Source organism: Xenopus laevis, chromosome 1S (assembly GCF_017654675.1).
Source record: "Xenopus laevis strain J_2021 chromosome 1S, Xenopus_laevis_v10.1, whole genome shotgun sequence".
NCBI classification, from domain to species: domain Eukaryota; kingdom Metazoa; phylum Chordata; class Amphibia; order Anura; family Pipidae; genus Xenopus; species Xenopus laevis.
In genome coordinates, this window is record NC_054372.1 from 57,621,586 (window position 1) to 57,642,416 (window position 20,831).

Here is a 20,831-nt window from a genome sequence, read left to right on the forward strand (position 1 = left end):
TAAGACTTTAAAGGATCAGTTATACAAAAGAATTAAAGTGTTTTAAAGTAATTAAAATATAAGGTACTGTTGCCCTGCATTGGTAAAACTGGTGTCTTTGCTTCAGAAACACAACTATAGTTTATATAATCAAGCTGCTCTGTAGCTGTGGGGCCAGTCATTCAAGGTAGCAGATAACAGATGCACTCTGCATGATCTCATTGTATTCTATTAAAGAGCTTATCTGCTATCTTCTAAGTAACCTGCACCTTTTTTTTCCTTTTCCAGCTTAACTGGCTTTCCCTATAGCTACACAGCAGCATTTTTAGATAAATGATAGTAGTCTTTCTAAAGCAAACACATAACTTTTACCAGTGCAGGGCAACAGTACATTATATTTGAATTACTTTAAAACACTTTCCTTTTTTGGTGTTTCTGTTTCTTTAACTATCCGGTTATGGAGAGTTGTGGGAGCACTCCCAAGACCAAATAAAAAAAACAGGTTTTTTTTAATTACAAAATGATGATCATAAAAATGATAAGCCGCCATACCACGTCAAGGTAAACCCCCATATGGTGGTTTTAACTATTTACCTCTGGTCAAGCCTGTAAATAATCAATGCTTTGGTATTGGCAATCTCTCCCCCTTATAAAATGCTACTGGCATGGGGGAGGATCAAGCCCATTTAAGCCGATGCCTTGGTCTGGAGATACTGACTCCAAGACATGCAATTATGCAGGGAGGTGCAACCTAGAAATAACTTTAGAGCTAAATAGTTAGGACCACCATATGGGGTTTACCTTGAAGTGGTATGGTGGATTATCCATTTTATGATCATAATTTTGTTACTAAAAAAACCCTGTTTTGGGTTCCAGATGCATCAAAAAAACTAAACATGCTAAACCATGAGGAATTCCAGGTGTATATAAACCTGCAGCTTAATTTACTTTTTTCTTTTTTAAAGATATCAGTTTAAATCAGTGCCTCACTAAAATAAATCGAATGGATATTGTTCATCTCATGGAGACGAGTATCCAGGAACCTCCAGGTGGTCGTCCCAACCGCACATATGCAGACATAGAGCAGTCACTCACCATGGACCGTAGTGAAGGTGAGTAGCAATAGTAATGCTATATTGCATTTATTGGGATTCAGGTGGCAAGCCTGTTATTTCAAGGGTGAAAAAGTGTTAAAATAAAAAATTTTTTCAAAGGAAAAAGCACAATTTTTCACATATAAAACTTTGTAATGGAAACAGTTGTGGTTCTGTATTTTCAGTTTGTATGTAACCTTAAAAATTGGACAGGTAAAATAATTCTCCATTGTGACAAGCTTAGCTGCTGTTTGAATGCTCAGAATTGTGATATTGTGAGGCAAAGCTAAACACTGGTAGATAGAAAGAGTTTTGTTAAAAAAAATGTTGGAGGCCATAAATAGATTGACCGAAAAATAAACACTGGAATAACTACAGATATGGCCATGGCCAGTTATTAGGCTTTAAAGAGAACATTACCACCACTGAAGAAAAGAAAACTGTATCATAAAGGGGGCAATTCACAATCCCATGTTCAGGGGATGAGCAGTTTGGGTGGATAGAGAGTAAGATTAAGACCAACGAGGAAGCTGTTATCTAAAGGGTATATACACCCCCCTTTTGTTGGCAGAAGCTAATTAAGTTGGGCTTACTCTCATAAGATTGCATTACATGATGTTTTATGGGCAAAACATACAGCAAAACTGTTACTTCTATCTTTTATCAGGCTTTTCCGAGATTCAGGATGAATTTGGTAGTCCCCAGAAGAAGATAACTGCTGATAATTCAGCATCACAAGGCAGCGAGAGAGCTGGACCTCCTCCTTTGGTGTCTGAGGAGGACATTTCAATCAGTTACTCATCCTTCCATGAAAGTGCCTCCAAGCCTGCGGATGTCGTTGAAATGCTCCGTCAGTTGCAGAAAGAGGAAGCAGAGTCCGTAAGGGAACAACAAGAATTATCAGGGGCATTATCTCCAGGACAACAAGACTATTTGTAAGATTATGTGTCTTGCATGAAAGCTCTTTTCTTTTTCTTTTATAATCATTGAACAGTATTTGTATGTACCGTACCAAAATCCCATTTCTCCTTACGACTAAAGAATTCAGGGAAAGTCCCCTATACTAGACCATTGCTTTAAATTTAAACGTGACGATTCATAAAGCACTTTCCCAATTTTCTGGAAAGTGTTAATAAATATGACAGAATTGGAACTTTATGATTTAAATTTTCACAAATTCACAAATCAGCTCCTTAGTGTTGGGTGCTGAAAGGACCAATTATGTGTTATAGCACAGAACTAGAATGATATTTTTAAATGTACAGTGGGGATAATATAGTTAATGGCCTTCAATTTGCTACTTGTCTAGTAACCCATAGCAACCAGTCAGCATTACTGGTCAGCTGTTTAAAAATAGACGTCTGGTTGCTATGGTTTACAAGATGTGGGGAACTTCAGACTTTTCATTACATTATCCAGATTGTGCTGATGTATGACATGATTGCTGGGAGAGTTGTACAGTGTATAACAGCCTTGAAACAAATAGAGTTTAATATCTTAAGCTACAAACACAAACATCTTTGCAGAACCCGGCAGGACAGGGCATATAAAGAACAACTGCAAACAGAACTCCTCGGTAACTTATAATATCCTTTTATTTTACAAGAGGGGGTACTTTATTCACTATATATACACAAAAATGTCGTAATTCAACTTAATACTTACAGTACCATGATTTAGTTGTTTAACTTATAAATGACTTTCCTTGGAAATGATGAATTCCTCCAACTTGGATTTTTCCTTGCAGTGACACATCCCCACCTGTAGAGACTGTATCATCACCTGTGGAAGCGCAAGAATTTATGTTTCGCTCACAAGTTTCTCAGTCTCCCCAAGAAACACCAGAACCAGAGAAATTTGACCCGCCCGATCTTTACACTCCAGTGTCTGATCAGCATAGTGATAGTCCTGTTGTGCAAGAACCATCAGAATCATCAGAACAGGAAGACCAATATGCAAGTGGAAGTGACCTCTTTATAGCTGAGTCATCAGATGAGACAACAGAGAAAACCAAAAAAACTGAATATAGGTCTTTGGAATCATTTGAAAAGGTAAATACACAGATGATTACATTTTATTGTGAGGATCTGAATGGAAATCAGAATACTGTCACAATTTTGAATTGGCTTACCTTTCACATTCTACTCAAGTTCTAGGGTTCGTTTCATTATGACAAAAAAGTTAAAGGGGAACTAAACCCTCCACCATACTCCTGCACAGGGTCACTTGCTGCCTTCAAAAGCACAACCAAAATTACACTGGTCTGCCAGTACATGGTCTAGAAATGCAGAGCTGCACTGTGGGATTGCCTATCTCTGTGTTTGCCTGCTTCATATCCAGTGCTGGGTTCCCTGCTTACCAGCTTCATGCGCTCTGGAAGTCAAGATTAAATTGTCTTATTTTGGGCATGTTTATGTTCAGCCATGACAGCCAAGAAGCCTTATACTGCATGTGATTTGGCCCAACATGGTGACTGCCAACCCTCCTGTGTAGCTCTGTTTATCTATACCAGGTATGGGGTCCAGTGGAGTTTTATTTATTGATGCAATGCAGCAGAAAGGGTGCAGGGTCATGTGCAGGGGGCTAATGCATAATAGGGTTTCGGGCTCCCTCTTTAAATGTACCTGTAAAAATGAATGACATATGGAGGGAGGGGGGTATGACACTATATTTACTATAAGGCAGAAATGCCTTATTATATTTCTAATTCCAAACTTATCTATAGATGAACCTAGACTAATTTAGCCCATTTATGCCAAAAGGCTGTACAAAGATAATACAAATAGTTTTCTTTTATGTGTTTGGATCATGTTTTTTGTGGCAATTTGTGCCATTGTGTCTGTATTTACTCTCAAAGTAAAGGATATTCTGCCACTTCTTGATTAGTGGGAACATTGAATTCCTGGCATACAAATGCCATTAGATTGTTTAGTTAGTTGTTTTTATGCTCTGTAGTGTCACACAGATCTAACCTTTCTCTAAGCATAGTAAACTTTCTGCTTTGTAATTTGTTAAGGCATGGAAGCAACACTTTACTTTTGGGTTGCTCCAGTATAATCCTCCTCCTTTTTGCAACATAAAGCAGTTGGACTTAATATGCATGGCAACCAGTACCCTACTTCACATTCCGATTCCATGGCTGTACACCATGCATATACTGCTTTATGGAAAAGCAGAAGGAATGGGATCCTGGAAGGTAAATTATGATGCTCAGGAGGGCATAGAAGCAGCTCAGTAATTAAAATGTCTTCTTTCATACTGGAGTTATTTGCCCTTTGTCTGGCCTTTTGATTGTGTAAAAATATCTGTATAAACGTTATTTTGAACCATCTTGTATTCTTTAAATAATGTCACAAATGCCAATTTGTCTATGTTTTGTCTCTGTGACTGTTATTGGGAAAGTGCAAATTCAGACTGTTTGCATTTTCCTTTGTACCACTAAAATAATTAGTTCCAAAACACACAACAACTGCTACATCCATATGTTAAGAACAAAAACCCCATTCAGGTCTCATTGTATATGGAAGTCCTAGAAGTGAGGGATGACTCACAATTTGAATATTTTTTTTAAAAAAAATGCAGCATAGAACCCCATTTGAAATGACCTTATAGTGATTCTGTTATAGTTTGATAGGATTATAGCAGAAGCAAGCTGTTATTGTAAGGAATTGTAGTAGTCCATGATTTCTGGCAACAACTATTTCTTGATATCTGATTACATATGCCATATGCCATAAACATGATGGAGGAAAATGCTCAAAAAAAAAAAGCATAGCAAAAAGTGCAACTAGTCCTGTACCTCGCCAACATTGTTTATTACAGTGTCAATAGAGAGAATTGTATCATCACTTTAAAGTGTGGACTTCTAAGACAATATGATTAAATGTATAACACATCATCTAGTTTTTCTTGGTAGCACAGAATAACTTTATATTATTTGCAGTACAGGGACATATAACAGACCAGGAAACACTGGTATACCTAAAAAAAATAGTGCTGGTGAAATTTGCAGACCCAAAAATATAAACAGGATCTATATTTTGTATTTATAACTTCACATAATCTGTGGCCAAATCGAACTATCATGTTTTGTAGAAAAGCTGCCTCTAAAAATGCTCTATGGGGATTTCTGATACCAAAGTTAAGCAGATCTGGGCAATAGCATTTACTAAAATGTGGACACAATTGTCTTTTATTCCCCTGGAATTTCTGATTATAAATAATAAAGCAATAAACCTATAAGTCAGTAAAATTAGGATAGTAAACAGAGCAACACTTCCATGCTTCCACCAGGAGCTAGCAGAGGAGCTAGGTGAGCTAGAGACCAACTCAGATGAGGACGAGATGGTAACAACCAGGGTCGTTCGTCGCCGTGTGATTATTCAGGTACAAAGTGTTCAACTACTGCACGTCCCTGCACCAGTGGCTGCTGTGTCCTGGCTAAACCAGCAGGGAGTTCCTAAGAGCCATGCAAGGCAACTACCTCCAATAATATGGCCATATGCATGTCTCCTTGACTAGTGCATGCCCACTGTACAGTAGCTTTGAGTACTGACCACCCAGAAGCAGTGTGAATAGCAAAAGTGGCTTTATCAACTCACCTTCAAAAGTTTAGATAGACAACTAGCATAAGAGTATAATGTCTTCTACTGGACTTTTGTCTGTGGACTGTTTGCATGAACTTAACACTTTATCAGATTTTTTTTCAAAATGTTGCCTGTTTTAGGAGTTTTCTTTGTTTTATTTTAGTATCACACTTACTAACGGTATATTTATATATATTTGAATTTCAGTGCTATTTTATTTAAAAACACTCTTTTCATTTTTATGTTGCTCATCTTGATGTATTATATTTTTTTAATTAGGCGGACAATATGCCTGACATTCTCCCTCAGACTGTGACGGAAGAGCAGTACACTGATGAGCATGGTCATATTGTAGTCAAAAAGGTATAGTGTATAACTGCGCTACACATTGGCTACTGCCAAAAACCACTCCATGTTAATGTTCTGTTATCATTTAGTTCTAACGTTTCACATGTTTACCACAAAATGCATCTAAAACTGAGAGGCTGCACTGGGACAGATAGATTGAAAGTTCTGCTATAGATTTAGTCCTAATAACCAAAACGCAGTAAGACAAAGGGCAAATATATGACATTTTATGCATTTCTAGCCCTTTTACATTTTTCTCTCCATGTAGTTGTTGCCTGATTTTCTTAAAGGAGAAGGAAAGTGACCAAAGCAGTTTATTGCCAATAGATTAGTCACAATAGTGCAAGCTATAACACTATATTTATTCTGCAGAATACTTTACCATACCTGAGTAAACAGCTCTAGAAGCTGTCTCTGTTTGTTTAGGATAGCAACTGCCATATTAGCTTGGTGTGACCACTTCCTACCTGAGTCCCTGCTCACTCATAGCTCTGGGCTATGAGGGGGGGAGGGAGAGAGAGAGAGAGAGAGGAGCAAACTGAGCATGCTCAAGCCCTAGCCATGGAGGTTTAAGCTGAAAACAGGAAGTCTGATACAGAAGCCCATGTGTACACAATAAAAGGAAAGAAATGTGGTCTTTCTTTTTACAGAGGACTCAGAGCAGCATTACTTTGAGGGTTTACTGGTGTATTTATATGGACCTTTCTGATAAAGATTACTTAATTTTAGCCTTTCCTTCTCCTTTAAAGCTTTTATCATTTTAGCACATAGCTCATAGTGGCATTTGTCATCTCACATCTTCCGAAAAACTTTGTCAAGATATCAGTATTGTCAAGCAGTTTTATTCTACTTACTTTTTCATGAATGTGAAAAAACTGACTTGTCTAAATCAAGCAGGAGAAACAAAGATGCAGTTAAAGTGCTCCAGAAGGGGAACAGCAGGTACTTGAAATGCCCCTTAAGTAATTTTTGCTAACATTTTTCTGAAGCCAGGTATCATATAATACTAACTATATATCCAGAGATATACATAGTTTACATATGAGTCATTTCCTGTTATTAATATGCAGGATTTAACTGCCAGCCTGAAACTGAGCAAGTTTACTTAGCAGGCCACAGAGGCCCAAGCCTAGGGCATCCCAAATTGGTAAGGTCGCCAAACAAGCCCACCTAGGGCCCAACGATCGGATCACAACAACGAGCATAAAGATGGTTGGACCAAGGACGCATCAATTAATTGATGCAGGCCTCGATCCAACAGGATTCTCAAACCTGTCTGATCACCATCTGGTCATTTTGCCCAGATATCAATTGGGGGAAGTCCGGTCGAGTATCTCATGCACTGCCCAGTAAGCTGTCAGCAACTTATATTGACCTGTGTATGGGTAGCTTAAGCCCTGAGACCAGAAGAGCTTGCATGTGCAAATAAGTGTGGGGGAGGGGCAGACACGTGGGAGTCTGAGGGGAGGATGCACCATACAAGAGGGATTTGGCCTTGGGGGTGTCCTGCCTTCAAAACTGGGCCTGTTAATAAGTATGTTTTCTAAGTATTAATATTATAGAGTTTTTCCTGAGAAGAACCATCTGAGAAGGTTTTTATTTTGTTTTGAGGCATTAAATGAGTTGTTCAGCTTTAGGAGCAAAATAAGAACAAGAAACTACAGAAGAATGAGACCAGAATAACATTCATCACTAGCACTTAACCTTGCAAACTTCCATAAGCTATACGACAGACACATTCTCAAACGCTTTGCTCTTTCCTTATATAGGTCACTCGGAAAATCATCAGAAGATTTGTTTTACCAGATGGCACAGAAAAAGAGGAGGTGATGGTACAAGGAGGGAAACAGGATCCGGTAACAATAGAAGAAGGAGACAGTTTTTCTAAAGTTCTGAAACGTACAGTAGTAGAGAGCGACACGGAGCAGTCTGAGGTAATGGACTTTCTTGACATTTGCTACAATGTTATAAGTGTGGATATATGACATTTACTATAGCACCAACAAGCTGTCTCCAGTCTTAAAAGAGAAGGAAAGGCATTGTACAATTGGGGGTGCCAAATGTTAGGCACCCCCAAGTGATTGTATTGACTTACCTGAAACTCCGGGCCGGTGATTCTGTGAGCAGAAAACTGCACCGACCTGTGGTTATACCAGTGAGCACCACGGAGCGATCCTCTTCTGGCATCTTCTTGCTTCAAATTTCCCGGGGCAAACACATACACAGTTTAACAAAATCACCGATTTTTTAGTTAAAGTTCAACTTCTCGTTCTACTGTGCATGCGCAGCCGCCCGAAGGAAAGAGGAAGATGGAAGAGGATCGCTCCGTGGTGCTCACTGGTATAACCCAGGGCCCGTGCAGGTTTCTGCTGATAGGAGCACTGGCCTGGAGTTTCAGATAAGTCAATACAATCACTTGGAGGTGCCTAACATTTGGCACCCCCCAAGTTTACAATGCCTTTCCTTATCCTTTAAACACTGTCATTGTCTTAAATAGAGCAGGCACACTATGTACAATTCATATATAAAAGAATATATATTTCAACTAAACTTAAATGTCATGCTTTGTTACAGGTACAGTAGTAACAATCACAGTATATTAGCAGCATGCAGTTGCTGTTGAATGTTGCTGTTCATAAAGTTTATTAGGCATTGCTGTTTACTAAGTTTACTAGGCACGCACTGAATCCTGGATTCAGGTATCAGCCAAATTCAAACTTCTTTTGGCAGGATTTGGACAAATTCAAATGCCTGGCCAAAACCTAAAAATCAACTTTAGACTTTAGACTAGATTGATTCTATAATACATTGCTGATATACTTAAATACAGTGTATATAAAACCACAAACTAATAACTGTAAATATAACTAATTTGAGTTTATAAAAGTAGCTGAGACTGGTAGAATATATGCGGAATAATAGGTGCATAGGTGCATAATTTATCATGTGCAAAAAGATGCACATAATGTGTAAGAATCCAAACTCATTGGCTTGGCAGGGACAGTGTTAATATGGGAGGCTGAATTAGAATAAAATAGGACATTTCTGTATTTTAAAGTAAATCAGATTACACAAAAAAATATGTTGACAAGGAGTGTGTCTGACTCCAGTACTTGACCACTAATATAGAAGAGGGAAAAAGCAGTTCATAAACTTTACTTATAGATTATTTAAATTTGATATAAACTTAATTTGTAGAAAACTTTTACTGTTAACCATATATGACATATGTATTTCACATTTCTTCTTTTTATTAATGCTAATTATTTATTCCTAGACTGACACAAAGCATTCCGTCACAAATTCAGCATTGTCAAAATATCCACCCAAGGTGGAAGAACCTGATCATGAATATCAGAGGGAGTAACCACAATAACACAAAAAAATTAAAATGTTTAAAGGAATGACAACATAATGAACTGTTACCTGGCACTGGTAAAACTTGTGTGTTTGCTTTAGAAACACAACTATAGTTAATAAAAACAGCTGTGTAACCACGGGGTCAGCCATTCAAGCACAGAATAGACAGTAGATAACAGGTAGGTTCTGAAGAATCCCATTGTTTACTACAGAGTTTATCTGTTATCTGCTGTGTATCCTGTGCCTTTTCTGCTTTTTCAGCTTTGAATGGCTGCCCCCATGACTACACAACAAATGGAAATTTCCCATTTATGATTACCCAATGCCACATACTACTAGAAAAGTATATTATTATGAAAACGATTTGTTTACATGAAGCAGGGTTTTACAAATGAGCTGTTTTATGCAATGTCTTTTTATAGAGACCTAAATTGTTTGGGGGGGTATAGTTTTCCTTTAACACACTTTCATTTTTTGGTGTTACTGTTCTGAGCCAGTATGTGCCAGTTGAGAAGCCCTGATTCTTGCCTGTGGCTGTCATCTGCTCCCAGAAATCTTTTGTCATAAATAAATTAGTTTCAGGTTAATTAGGAACCATGACAAACACTGCAGTATTGATTTAATAAATAGCTGTTTTCCCATGGTCTAGAATAAACTAGTTGTAATTCCCCAAAGGAAACATTTTTTTCAATAAGCTTTGTTCATTCTTTAGTGCAACTATTATATATTTTCCATTGCTACCTAAGTGCAAGCTATATAAATAAAAACATACCTATATGATTCTGTCACCAGATTGCTTTCTCTGAGCCCAGAGTTTTAACATCAGAATTTGAAGCTGAGCAAGTAGATGGGCGCAAGGTCAGCAAAGTAATAACGACTACCATGGTTCATGGAGAAAGAATGGAAAAATATGTTGGGGATCCTAGTTTAGCATCTGATTTACCATCAGCCAAAGATGACTTTGAACAGGTAAATGTTTAGAACACAGTGATATGTAGAAAAAAACTTATTATGAGCTGAGGTTGTTATTGTGCAGGAAACAAGGTAGAGACATTCATATGGAAACTTTACTTATGCAGTAATTACAGTTAGGCCTCTGCAGTTGTTTTATTTCAGGAAATAAATATATATATATAGAGAGAGAAAAACAAAGAGTATGGCAGTTTATATTCCTATTTACAAGAGCACTTTGTGCCACCTTCAAATTAAACATGGTAAACCAAGGAAGCTCAGAGGACTCAATCACTCTTAAACATATGCAAATTGTTCTGTATAATCTGTGCAACAATCCGTAACAGCATCTAGTGTATCCACGCTATGTAAACATATGGGTCTAACAAAATACTGTACAGCTGGAGGTAAAAAAATTAATTGTACAGTGCTTCACAAAAATTAAGTGAGCTTTCCTCTGCTTCACAACAATATGAGCTTATTTGCCTAGTACTCTCCTGAATTCAGCTTCTGATTTATTTATTTTTTTGCACTCTAAACATCTGGAAAAGCTAGTTAACCATACAAAAACAATTCACTGTGAATTTCCAACCATACATTCATAAAACTCAAAGGACTCGGTAAAGAACTAAGACATTTTGTTTTTCCAACACCCTATGAATACAGTTGTCCATTCAGCTATTAGCATAGCTTTGAACAAATGTTCATACTTTTTAATTGAATACAGTGTCATTTATTTTATTTTTTTTTCTTATGTTTTTCTTAAAGAACTGTTGATATGTTTTATTGTAGGCCTTAAGCTATGTGGGCGGAGATGTTAAATGTAACCTGCCCATTTTAGAGGAAAAAGAGATTATTAAGGAGGATGGATCAGTAATAAAAAGGTTTGGGACTGCATGACACAACATTTATATAATTGGTTTGAAACTAACTTTCCATCTGTAGAGCTGTAGCCATTCATGTTTTTATTCGAAAAATGAAACAAATGTAGTTTAATAACTCACTAAGCTTCTGTGGGTGTGAACGTGTGCTACTGACACTTGAGCATTAAAATGTGGTTATATTCCTTAATCAAAGTTGTGCTCTTACTGAACTTCCTCTTACATATAAGGTTTATATTTTAGTTGCCTAGACAGGATTTAATCATTAGTTCATCGCACAATATTTTGGAATGGTAATTGGTTTGTAGTCCTATATTGTCATAAATTACCATAAATACACCTGTATGTAAATATACTTGAGGAAGTCCAGGAGCAACTGTAGGAACACCCCTTTAAAGGTACCAGCTAGTGGTCCGGATCTCGTCCAGTGGAAACTATCCAGGGAGCAATATGCTAAGCCTGAATTCCTTCAGCAGTGTGACTGTTTCATTTTAGGCCAATAATGCCAAGGAGAACTACCTCCAGCTACAATACTTTGGTGGAGCACAGGTCTGCTCTTTATTGCTTGCCTCACTATCTTACATTCATAGATTTGACAAAACCAGACTGTAATCTGACTAAAGCTCATTCATGGGGTCGCTGTTCCTAAACTTTAACTAGAAGGGTTATCCCTCTATGACAGAACTCTTTACTCTCAATTTGTTGACACCAGAATTGCCAGGCATATCTACCTGGGTCAAAAGATGGATTCCATTCACTATATTATATTATATATGTTATACAAGTGTGACATGATGTAGTCATTGGGTCAGTTCAGTGAGAAAAAGTTATCTCATGGTTTATCACATGAACTCATGGACAAGATGCAATTTGAGGAGAAAAACATAACTCCTAATGCAGCTCCAGTTTTTCCTATAGACTTCAATAGAGTTTTCACGTGATAAACAGTGAGATAAGTTTTCTGAATTGAATGTCAAAAGTGAATCTCGTCCACGAGTTTTCACGCGATAAACCTTTTTTTCTCACTGGATTGAATCTGGTCCATTATCTCTAAGAGCCAATAAGATAAAATGTAAATAAGATTTACATACAGTGGATTCTGCCTAGCAACTAGTAGTATATCATTTGTAGGGGATGTCAATCCATAGGGACTGTTAACCCTATGGATCCCTATAGGTTCTTTTGTTTTTTGGATCATGACAAGTCACTTCCACTCTTTGGTCGAATGTGATTTGAGTTTTTTCTCCAAAAAACAAGATTTTCAGGAAGGCTGCAAACAGCTCCAAATTGATCCCAGGATGTCCCTCATAGGCTAAAATTGCAATTCAGCAGTTTTATGGTGGCGAATAGTCTAAAGGTGGCTAATAATCTAAAGTACTAAAGCAGCAGATTGTATTACAAGTTACACAAATCAATGTCTCCTTATTGTGCTATTAGTTTTGTCCAAATCATTCAACTCCCTGCTTATTGATTCCCATGTCTAGGAAAAGTCTATTAAAAAAATGACAAAATTAGCTGGATGTGATATAATATAATATGAATGCCTGCAGGTAATACTGACAGATTTGCTGTAATAATAAGAAGTAATGTAAATTGTACTTGATATTAACCAAGGTAGCATAAATCTATGATGATAGAAATTATTTCTTTGATGACTCACTATTTCTTATTTACATTAAAGCGTGGCGTTCTCATTATAGACCACCTGTCAAGAATACGTCAAGTCCCAAAAATTAAAGTTTATTGATCCCATAGTCATAGAAGTTAAAGCCCAACTATGAAGCTGAATAATGACATTTTCAAATTGGTTATCATTTAGAATTATGTTTTAAATAGACAACTTCAATCATTTAGCAGGTTTAAATCAATAGAAACAAGTTTTTTGCTGCAAAAAGTGAAACCCCCAACTCAGCAGATTGTGGCAGGGAAAAGGATTTGCTTAGAACTATAGTTGCACAATATATGGAGCACATAATGATGCTCTTGTTGTATTTGGACCGTTGTCATATGAACGGATACATCATTTCTCATTGCATGGTAACGTAATGATGCCATTTTAGTAAAATGTGGATCAACAATAGTGTTTAGCCGCACACCACTTACTTGCTTGCTGGGTGCATCCGTATCCCTGGCAGCCTCCAAGCCAAATATTGCACAGATATATGAAGTGGGAAGGAGCACACCAAAATGTCCAGGCAATGCCTTAATTCATATGCAGATTTATTGAGTGCACAAGCTTTCGGGGTCAGAACCTGCACCTGAGGAAGGGGTTCTGACCCCGAAAGCTTGTGCACTCAATAAATCTGCATATGAATTAAGGCATTGCCTGGACATTTTGGTGTGCTCCTTCCCACTTCATATATCTGTGCCATTTTAGTAAAGCCTTTTCAGCTTCTTTACAGTATGATAATATTTAGGCACTGGGACTGCCAAGCGTAATATGTGTTCAGAATGTTGCTTAAAAGTCATTTCATCCAAGGCTTGCATGGAAAAATAATTAATATCTAAAAACACACACACCCCCCTGCAGAGATGCTGTGAATAATTGAAATGTGCTGTATGATTGCCAGACACAAGCCTACATGTCATGAAAAAGAATTTTTTTATTATCAACTAGACAAGGTAAGGAAAGGAAACTGATCCATATGACAGCTAGAGAAGGAAGGGCTACAGTGAAGCTCAGGCCTCAAAATGAAGATATATGTTGATATAAATTAACTGAAACTGTGTCCAATTTAGGAATTACAAACATCTGTAAAATCTTCTATTTCATAATAACTTTCTTGTTGATATTTTTGTTCTAGTCTTATGTTGTTCTGTTGACTACTTGGTTCAATGTAGTTCCTACTGAGCTACACTGTTGAGTTTACTTTGTTATACAACTCTATTCACCGCAAAATTAAAGGGGAAACCCCCAATCAAACCCCTGCTGTAACTGTTCATTATCCACAATTATAGGAAAGTTGAATATCCTGCGATTTAAACGTTGCTTCAGCTGAAAATGAATTATGGGAGGGGTGCAGGGAAAACTGTTATTGAGAATATTAAGTTCACACTTAATCATGTGAATTGAATGAAATGAAATGTTTGGGTCCACATATGGTCAGCTTTAGGGTTTAATTTGTTTGTGTTCCATATTTTGAACACAGAAAGGAAACATAATACAGGTATTGGAAACCCTTTATCCAAAAAGCTCAGAATTACGGAAAGGCCATCTCCCATAGGCTACACTTTATCCAATAATCCAAATTTTTCAAATTGATTTCCTTTAATAAAACAGTACCGTGTATCTAAACTAAGATATAATTAATCCTTATTGGAAGAATACCAGCCTAGTGGGTTTATTTAATGTTTACACGATTTTCTAGTAGACTTAAGATATGAAGATCCAAATTACATAAAAATGCATTATCCAGAAAGGCTCAGGTTTTGAGAATACTGGATAACAGGTCCCGTTACAATGGTATCTGGACAGTTAATGTGTGGATCTAACTGAGCTTAGGTATCCTTTTGTTTTATTTACCAGGTTTCATTTTCGTTTTCACACTGAATGCGAGAAGGATCCTTCAAGTACAGAATTAATTCAAATCTGACCAGTTCTGTGTTCTGAACCTTGCATAAAATTCTTAATTCAGAATACTCTTTTTTTTTTAACACATTGTAACTGTCAACACTATTTTCGCACACAACAACCTTGCATAGTGGACACACTCACACAAATACCCATCTCATTTGTGAGCCATTTACAATGCGAATTCGCAAAAACCGGGAAGAGGGGCAGAGCAGTGCAATATATTAGCCTTCAGGAAGCATGGGAAATACAACCATTTGCGAATAAATATACGTGAACTTTAAAGTCTGGGTCAGTGTTCTGTTACAGATGCCACAACTGAAAAAATACATTTCAGAAATTGGAGTTTTTGTTTCATTTTAATTAGTCTACAAAAAATCTAGTTCAGTTATAGATAAAGTGCACGTACATGGTTTAGTAGTAGGTGATACTTCCTCCAACAGACCTATGTTCTTGATAGCTTTTCTGTTTTGTTTAATAATTTCAAGTGGAAAACCGATCAGTCAAATTAGTATAATATGGCTTGTTTTGAAAGATTTAACAGACACATAAAAAGACTGCTTAAAATTCATCTTCAAAGCATTCTTGATAAGAGCCATCTGGAAAATCATTGACGCCTGCATCACAATGGAGTTTGGTGGCTGACTATGTAAATAGACATTGCATTTTGTAAGTAGATAAGAAGATAAAAAGCAATTGTATTTCATGGTGAAAATTGTAAATGAAAAGGAAAAAGAGAGCTTTCTTGAGATGCTATTTAAAGTAGCATTTATGCAGTTGCTTTGTGTATTTAATTTTTAGTTGCTGCTAAACTAGTCATATATTGTTATTATTGTCTTCACTTGGTAACGAATATGTGATCACTAACCAGCGACTCGTGTTGTCTGCCAACTCCTTTGATTCCTTGGATGTGGTAGCTCCATGTTCTAATTTTCAAATTTGTGGCTTGAAGACAAGTCTTGAAGGGATAAAGACACAAGTTTACTACTTCAGAGAGCCAACAGCTCGTAGCCTTATTTAGCAACCTTCAAATGAGACATTAGTGTGAGATTACCAAAAAATCAAAACAATAATAGTTAAAAGTACCAAACCATTTACTAGAACATGAAGGAAAAAGCCTGCTGCGGTTTGTGCCTGTTAGGGTGGTGGCAGACGGGGAGATTAGTCGCCCAGTGACAAATCTTCTCTACTACGGGCGGCTAATCTCCCTGAAATGCCTTCCCACCAGCAAGGATACGAATCGCCGGCAGGATGCCATAAGAAATGCTTATAATTGCTGAAGTTGCCTCAAGAGAACTTATTCTTAGGCCCTTCAGCATTTTCTCTCACTCGCAGGGTTTCTATTTGAATGTGGCTCACAGGTGTGGGTAGTATATTTTTGGCCTGTGGTCTGAAGTATTCATGCTTTTACCCATCTCTTTCTCATTTGGAATAGACTCCAGGCGGAGGTAAAGTTGGCCATCGAAACAATAATGTAGTCTATGGATTCTGGAGGATGAGGTGTATTGTATAGTAAATATTCTATTGTTGTTATGTGCACTGTGGGCACCTGATATCAACACTGTGTCTTCATTAGGAAAAACATTTACATTTCATTTAATGATCAGTGTTTCTATTCAACGAGTTGCTCATTGTACAGCATGTTTTGATCATCAAGTAGTGGTATTATCATGTGTAAAGGATGATAGAAATTATATTGATTTAGCTAATAACAACTCTATGTCCTAAAGTGTCAAAATGCAGAGAAGTGAACCCCTACTGTTCAGACAGTAGTGATGATCAATAACGTGACTGTAAACATTTAAGCCTTTATTGATCGTATGCATCAGGATGTGTCTGCACGGACATCATATAACGATCCACACTTCCTCTACTGCTAATTACTGGATTTTGTGACTTCTGGTAGTAGGGAAGTCATGCTCATTCAGCAGCTAACAAACCGCAATTCACCACAATACAATAAAGAAAGGACATGAACGTTTGTCATTAAATCCATTGCCCCCTCCCCCCACAGGACTTGTCATTTCTAGTCAATATGTCAAAAGCAACTTCAATGGTGCTGCCCTGTGGCTCTTTTGCTGCTTGATAAATTAAGTGTTCTTAGCAAATGTGCCTGAAACTAAATGAATAAAGGTGCTGTTATTAAACAAAGATGTTAGGATTCTGTACGCAGATCAATACAGGGCTGCATATGTACAAGCAAACAAGGGCACATGGTACAAAAGAGGCCTGCTCCTTAATCTGACACAAGATGCAGAACATAGCTATGGCCTGGATACAAGTGCTGAGATAATGAGTACTAAGGAGTTCAATTTGGCACCCCTTGTTATCTCTTAAGGCACCTCTATTTTGCTCTATATATATGACCAAAACTTTCTGTAATCATATAGAACAATGAGGCAAAGGAAGATCTCAGAAATGTTGTCTCCTAATATGCTTAGAAATGTATTCCTGGGTTGCATTAACCTTTCTAAACACAAAGGGATAAAGTGGTTGAACAAAACGTCATATATCACCACTCTTGCCTAACAACTCCCACAGAGTACAGTTATTCCAAAAAAAAGTTTTTCCACAGGTTTAGAGAAAATCAGTTCAGTCACATTGTCCTGGAGCCTCTGCAATATAGTCTTTAGGGACTGCTCCAAGATTACTCTCATCGTTTGCACAATGGTTGCTTTAGGAACAGACATTTAACAAAAATAATTGTGAAATAAGGGGTATAAGATTGTCTTTATAAAGCTCTGTATGAATTATTGCTGGGCATCACAATCACAGAAATAATCCATTACAACGTGTTAATCGCTCGTTCATTTATAAAGGTGGGGTTTTTTTTGTCACTCATGATAAAAACAATACCATTATTTAAACCATCTCTCTTTAAAAATATCCTTTCTGTGCGTGATCGGTTTATACTTTATATCTGTTATACACTGGCAGCATATTACAGCTGACAGTTATCTATTGTTAGAATTCACATAATTGTTTTTTGAAGAACAGTGAACATAACAGTTATCTTGTCTTTGGAACACGGCCCTCAAGCATGAGGTTGTCAGCCTGGTTGAGACAGATGGTGTATAGTAATTAACCCTCTGGCCATTATTCCATAGTTAGTGTAGAATTATGCATTAAACATGCAGAGCAAACACTACTGTTTGTGTAAGGCTAAGACATCAGAAGATAAATATAGTCAGTTAGAGGAGTAAATACTGGCCAAAAGAGAGGTGTACAGGCATTAAATATATATTTGCAAGCATGAGATGTAGAAAAGCAGCAGTTCACTATAGGACCTTCCATGCAACTATAAGTAGATTGCACTTTATATCACTGCTTTTGGTTTTTCTCTTCAGGACAATGATGAATAAAGCCAGAACTCAGAAGAGGACTGTGGTGAAGGACCAGCATGGGAAACATGTTTTTGTTGAGCAACTGGAGGATGTTCCTGAAGTATTACACAAGGATGACCTCCAGAATGACCTACAACAACTTCTCAACCGCTTCTGCGGAGAGGACTGGAAGAAAGAAGCCAAATGAGTGGCTATCACACCTACATTACTACATATCCATAGCTATGCTAAAGTTGCATTTTCTTCTCAACTGAAGGCAATGGGTATTGGAAGCCCAATGTAACTCTGACACTTTAGTTCTGCACATATAGCTCAAAGGATTTTTGTTGCGTGTCTGTAAATGCTACAATTATTTGTGACCAAAGATAGCATCCTTTTTTTGGATGGTATATCCACTATACTCACATTTTTATTTGGGGCCTTTTGTCCCTTTCTCATACACGTTGATGTCATACCACAGGCCTCTTCATAGTGATTGCAAAGGCAACGTTAAAGATGGATGGACCATGTCATGTTATTATATATAGCTAATGAACTTGGCTTTCCAGAACTGCAAATCATAATTATGCTTTGTCTTATAGAACACAATGAAATGAATGAATGGAATTCTTTAGAAGACCTCAAGCCTTGCCCTGGCCACCTCAATTTAGAAAGGAAAGAAAGCAGTCTAAGAAGTGCATGTATCACATGAAGGAGCTCTTAATGACTTCACAGGCTAAACCATCTAAACAAATGTAATATTTGTTAAAATATTAAGAGGAATCTAGTTAGATAACCAATATGCTGGCTGCTTATGTAATGGCATACATACACATTTAAATATTCTAGATTTGACAAATGACAAGCACTCTATACGACTACCGAGCTCTTTGTTGGCAGCTGATGCTGTTCAGCAGCTCATGGTTTGGTAAATGGATAATATACCAAGGTGCCCAGTTTGAATGGATAGGGGCACTCAACAGATCCTAAACAACTTCTAGTTGAAGATCACAGTCTAGAATCTAGTCAGCAGATTACAGTGGTCTAGCTTCTAGGCATCAAGTATGTAGACTGACGTAACTAGAGCAGTTACTTGCTTTCAGCAATGCTTTGGCAGACCACATTGTCTTACTACTAGTGGGGAAAGTCTGGTTTCCGAAGAACTGTAAATATTGTAATGGAAAAGACGTTTCCCCAATTTCCATAACAGAGAAATGATATAACTCTCACTGTGTTTTATCAGGATTTCCTGTGGCACATGCATGTGGCATTAAAACAAGAATTGAATTCCTATAATCTTATGTGGAGCTTGTTAACCCCTTTTTACCACTAAGCAAGCAGGTTTCACAGTTAAGTCCTTTCCTATTTGTGCATTTCATTTCTCCCCTCTCATATGCAGGTCTCGGTCTTGCTCTTTTTTTTATGTCTCTGAACCAATCCTTTTCAATCTATTATAGCAAAAATTATAAAAAAAAAGGAAATATTTTTGTCTTCTGTACTTTATTTTACTTCTGATTTGAAGTCTGTAGCCTTTTAACAAATAAATAAATATATATATATATATAAATATAAATATGTATAAGCACTATACATTTTGAACCCACTTATTTAATGTAAGTATATATTGGTTATCAGAAAAGAACAAAATGTTCACGTAACCATCTAGATGTTGCTAATTTATAAATAAAACCAAGAAATTAGGCCTTTTGTTAGGAAGTAAACAAAATGACCCCCGCAGTGTGATGAATGTCAGTTCTGTACATGGGAAAGTACCTTGAAAAGTACACACTTGTTAAAAATCCTTGGATTTGTTTAAACATAGACCTACTGTGTAGCATCACTTTATTCTTTCAGAAATATTGCTAAATTACTTTTTCAGAAAGCCAGATGAGCTAAATAGATACCTTCTCCAACAAAGTACTGGCCCCTGCTCTGCTAAATTATGAGGAAATTCCTGTATAATAGTGATGGGGGCCAAAGGATAGTTCCCATCATGGCTCACAATAGCCTTAGTCGATGGTGGCCTAAGTCTGGAGGGAAACATTCTGTTGTGCTATTTGCAGTGCAGATGTCTGTGTAACAGCATAAATGGTTAATCACTTTATTGGTTAAGATTTTCTTTTTTGCCGTGTTATCAAACAACTACTGTGAAAGTGACATTTCAGTTGACGATTCAGCATCTTGTTCCCATGGTGATAACACTAATTTAATATATCTACGAGGGCATGTCTTAGTTAAAAACGGCAAAAGAAAATTTACACTAACAATACATAGCTGCAATGTGTACAATGGCTGATTTAATTAAATAAAGTGTTAAATGTATTAAATGCTGTCTGTTTGTATTTAATGGTAACCTTAGCAATAGGTAAGGCCTATTTATTAAAATAAAGGTCAAATGTTTTTGCAACCATGACTATTTCTCTAAAACTGCAAATGCCAGGTCAAAAGATCTGAATATAAAAAGTACGAACAGAAAAAAATTCTGATTGATGTTCTAAAAAAACTCTACTACTGTGAAACATTTGGGGTTTTCAGGTAATTACTAACAAAAAAAGATCCAAAAACTAAAATTGTCCAAATTGATAAAAAATAGTCCAAAAGGATCAGCTCCCAATGACTTCTATTGAACCTCGACAGCTTTTACATGGCAGTGGTTTGTTTTTTGTTGGTGGTTTTCTACACTTAGGGGCCGATTCATTAACTTCGAGTGAAGGATTCGAAGTAAAAAAACGTCGAAT

The 20,831-nt window shown here is 37.0% G+C and overlaps 1 protein-coding gene across 46 annotated transcripts in view; it reads left to right on the forward strand.

Moving 5' to 3' along the window:
- LOC108706710 (ankyrin-2) overlaps nucleotides 1-20,420 on the forward strand; it is a 270,308-nt gene extending 249,888 nt beyond the window's left edge. For 42 of the 46 annotated variants that reach the window (XM_041579614.1, XM_041579607.1, XM_041579608.1 and 39 more), the window contains 9 exons: nucleotides 945-1,091; nucleotides 1,741-2,008; nucleotides 2,821-3,124; nucleotides 5,367-5,459; nucleotides 5,939-6,022; nucleotides 7,777-7,941; nucleotides 10,160-10,336; nucleotides 11,111-11,202; nucleotides 18,118-20,420. In XM_041579614.1, the coding sequence (XP_041435548.1) occupies nucleotides 945-1,091; nucleotides 1,741-2,008; nucleotides 2,821-3,124; nucleotides 5,367-5,459; nucleotides 5,939-6,022; nucleotides 7,777-7,941; nucleotides 10,160-10,336; nucleotides 11,111-11,202; nucleotides 18,118-18,301 (1,514 nt within the window). In that variant the 3' untranslated portion in view covers nucleotides 18,302-20,420. The remainder of the gene's footprint in view (nucleotides 1-944; nucleotides 1,092-1,740; nucleotides 2,009-2,820; nucleotides 3,125-5,366; nucleotides 5,460-5,938; nucleotides 6,023-7,776; nucleotides 7,942-10,159; nucleotides 10,337-11,110; nucleotides 11,203-18,117) is intronic. The other 4 variants (XM_041579628.1, XM_041579611.1, XM_041579623.1 and 1 more) reach the window with 3 other exon arrangements.
- The last annotated feature ends 411 nt before the right edge of the window (nucleotides 20,421-20,831 follow it).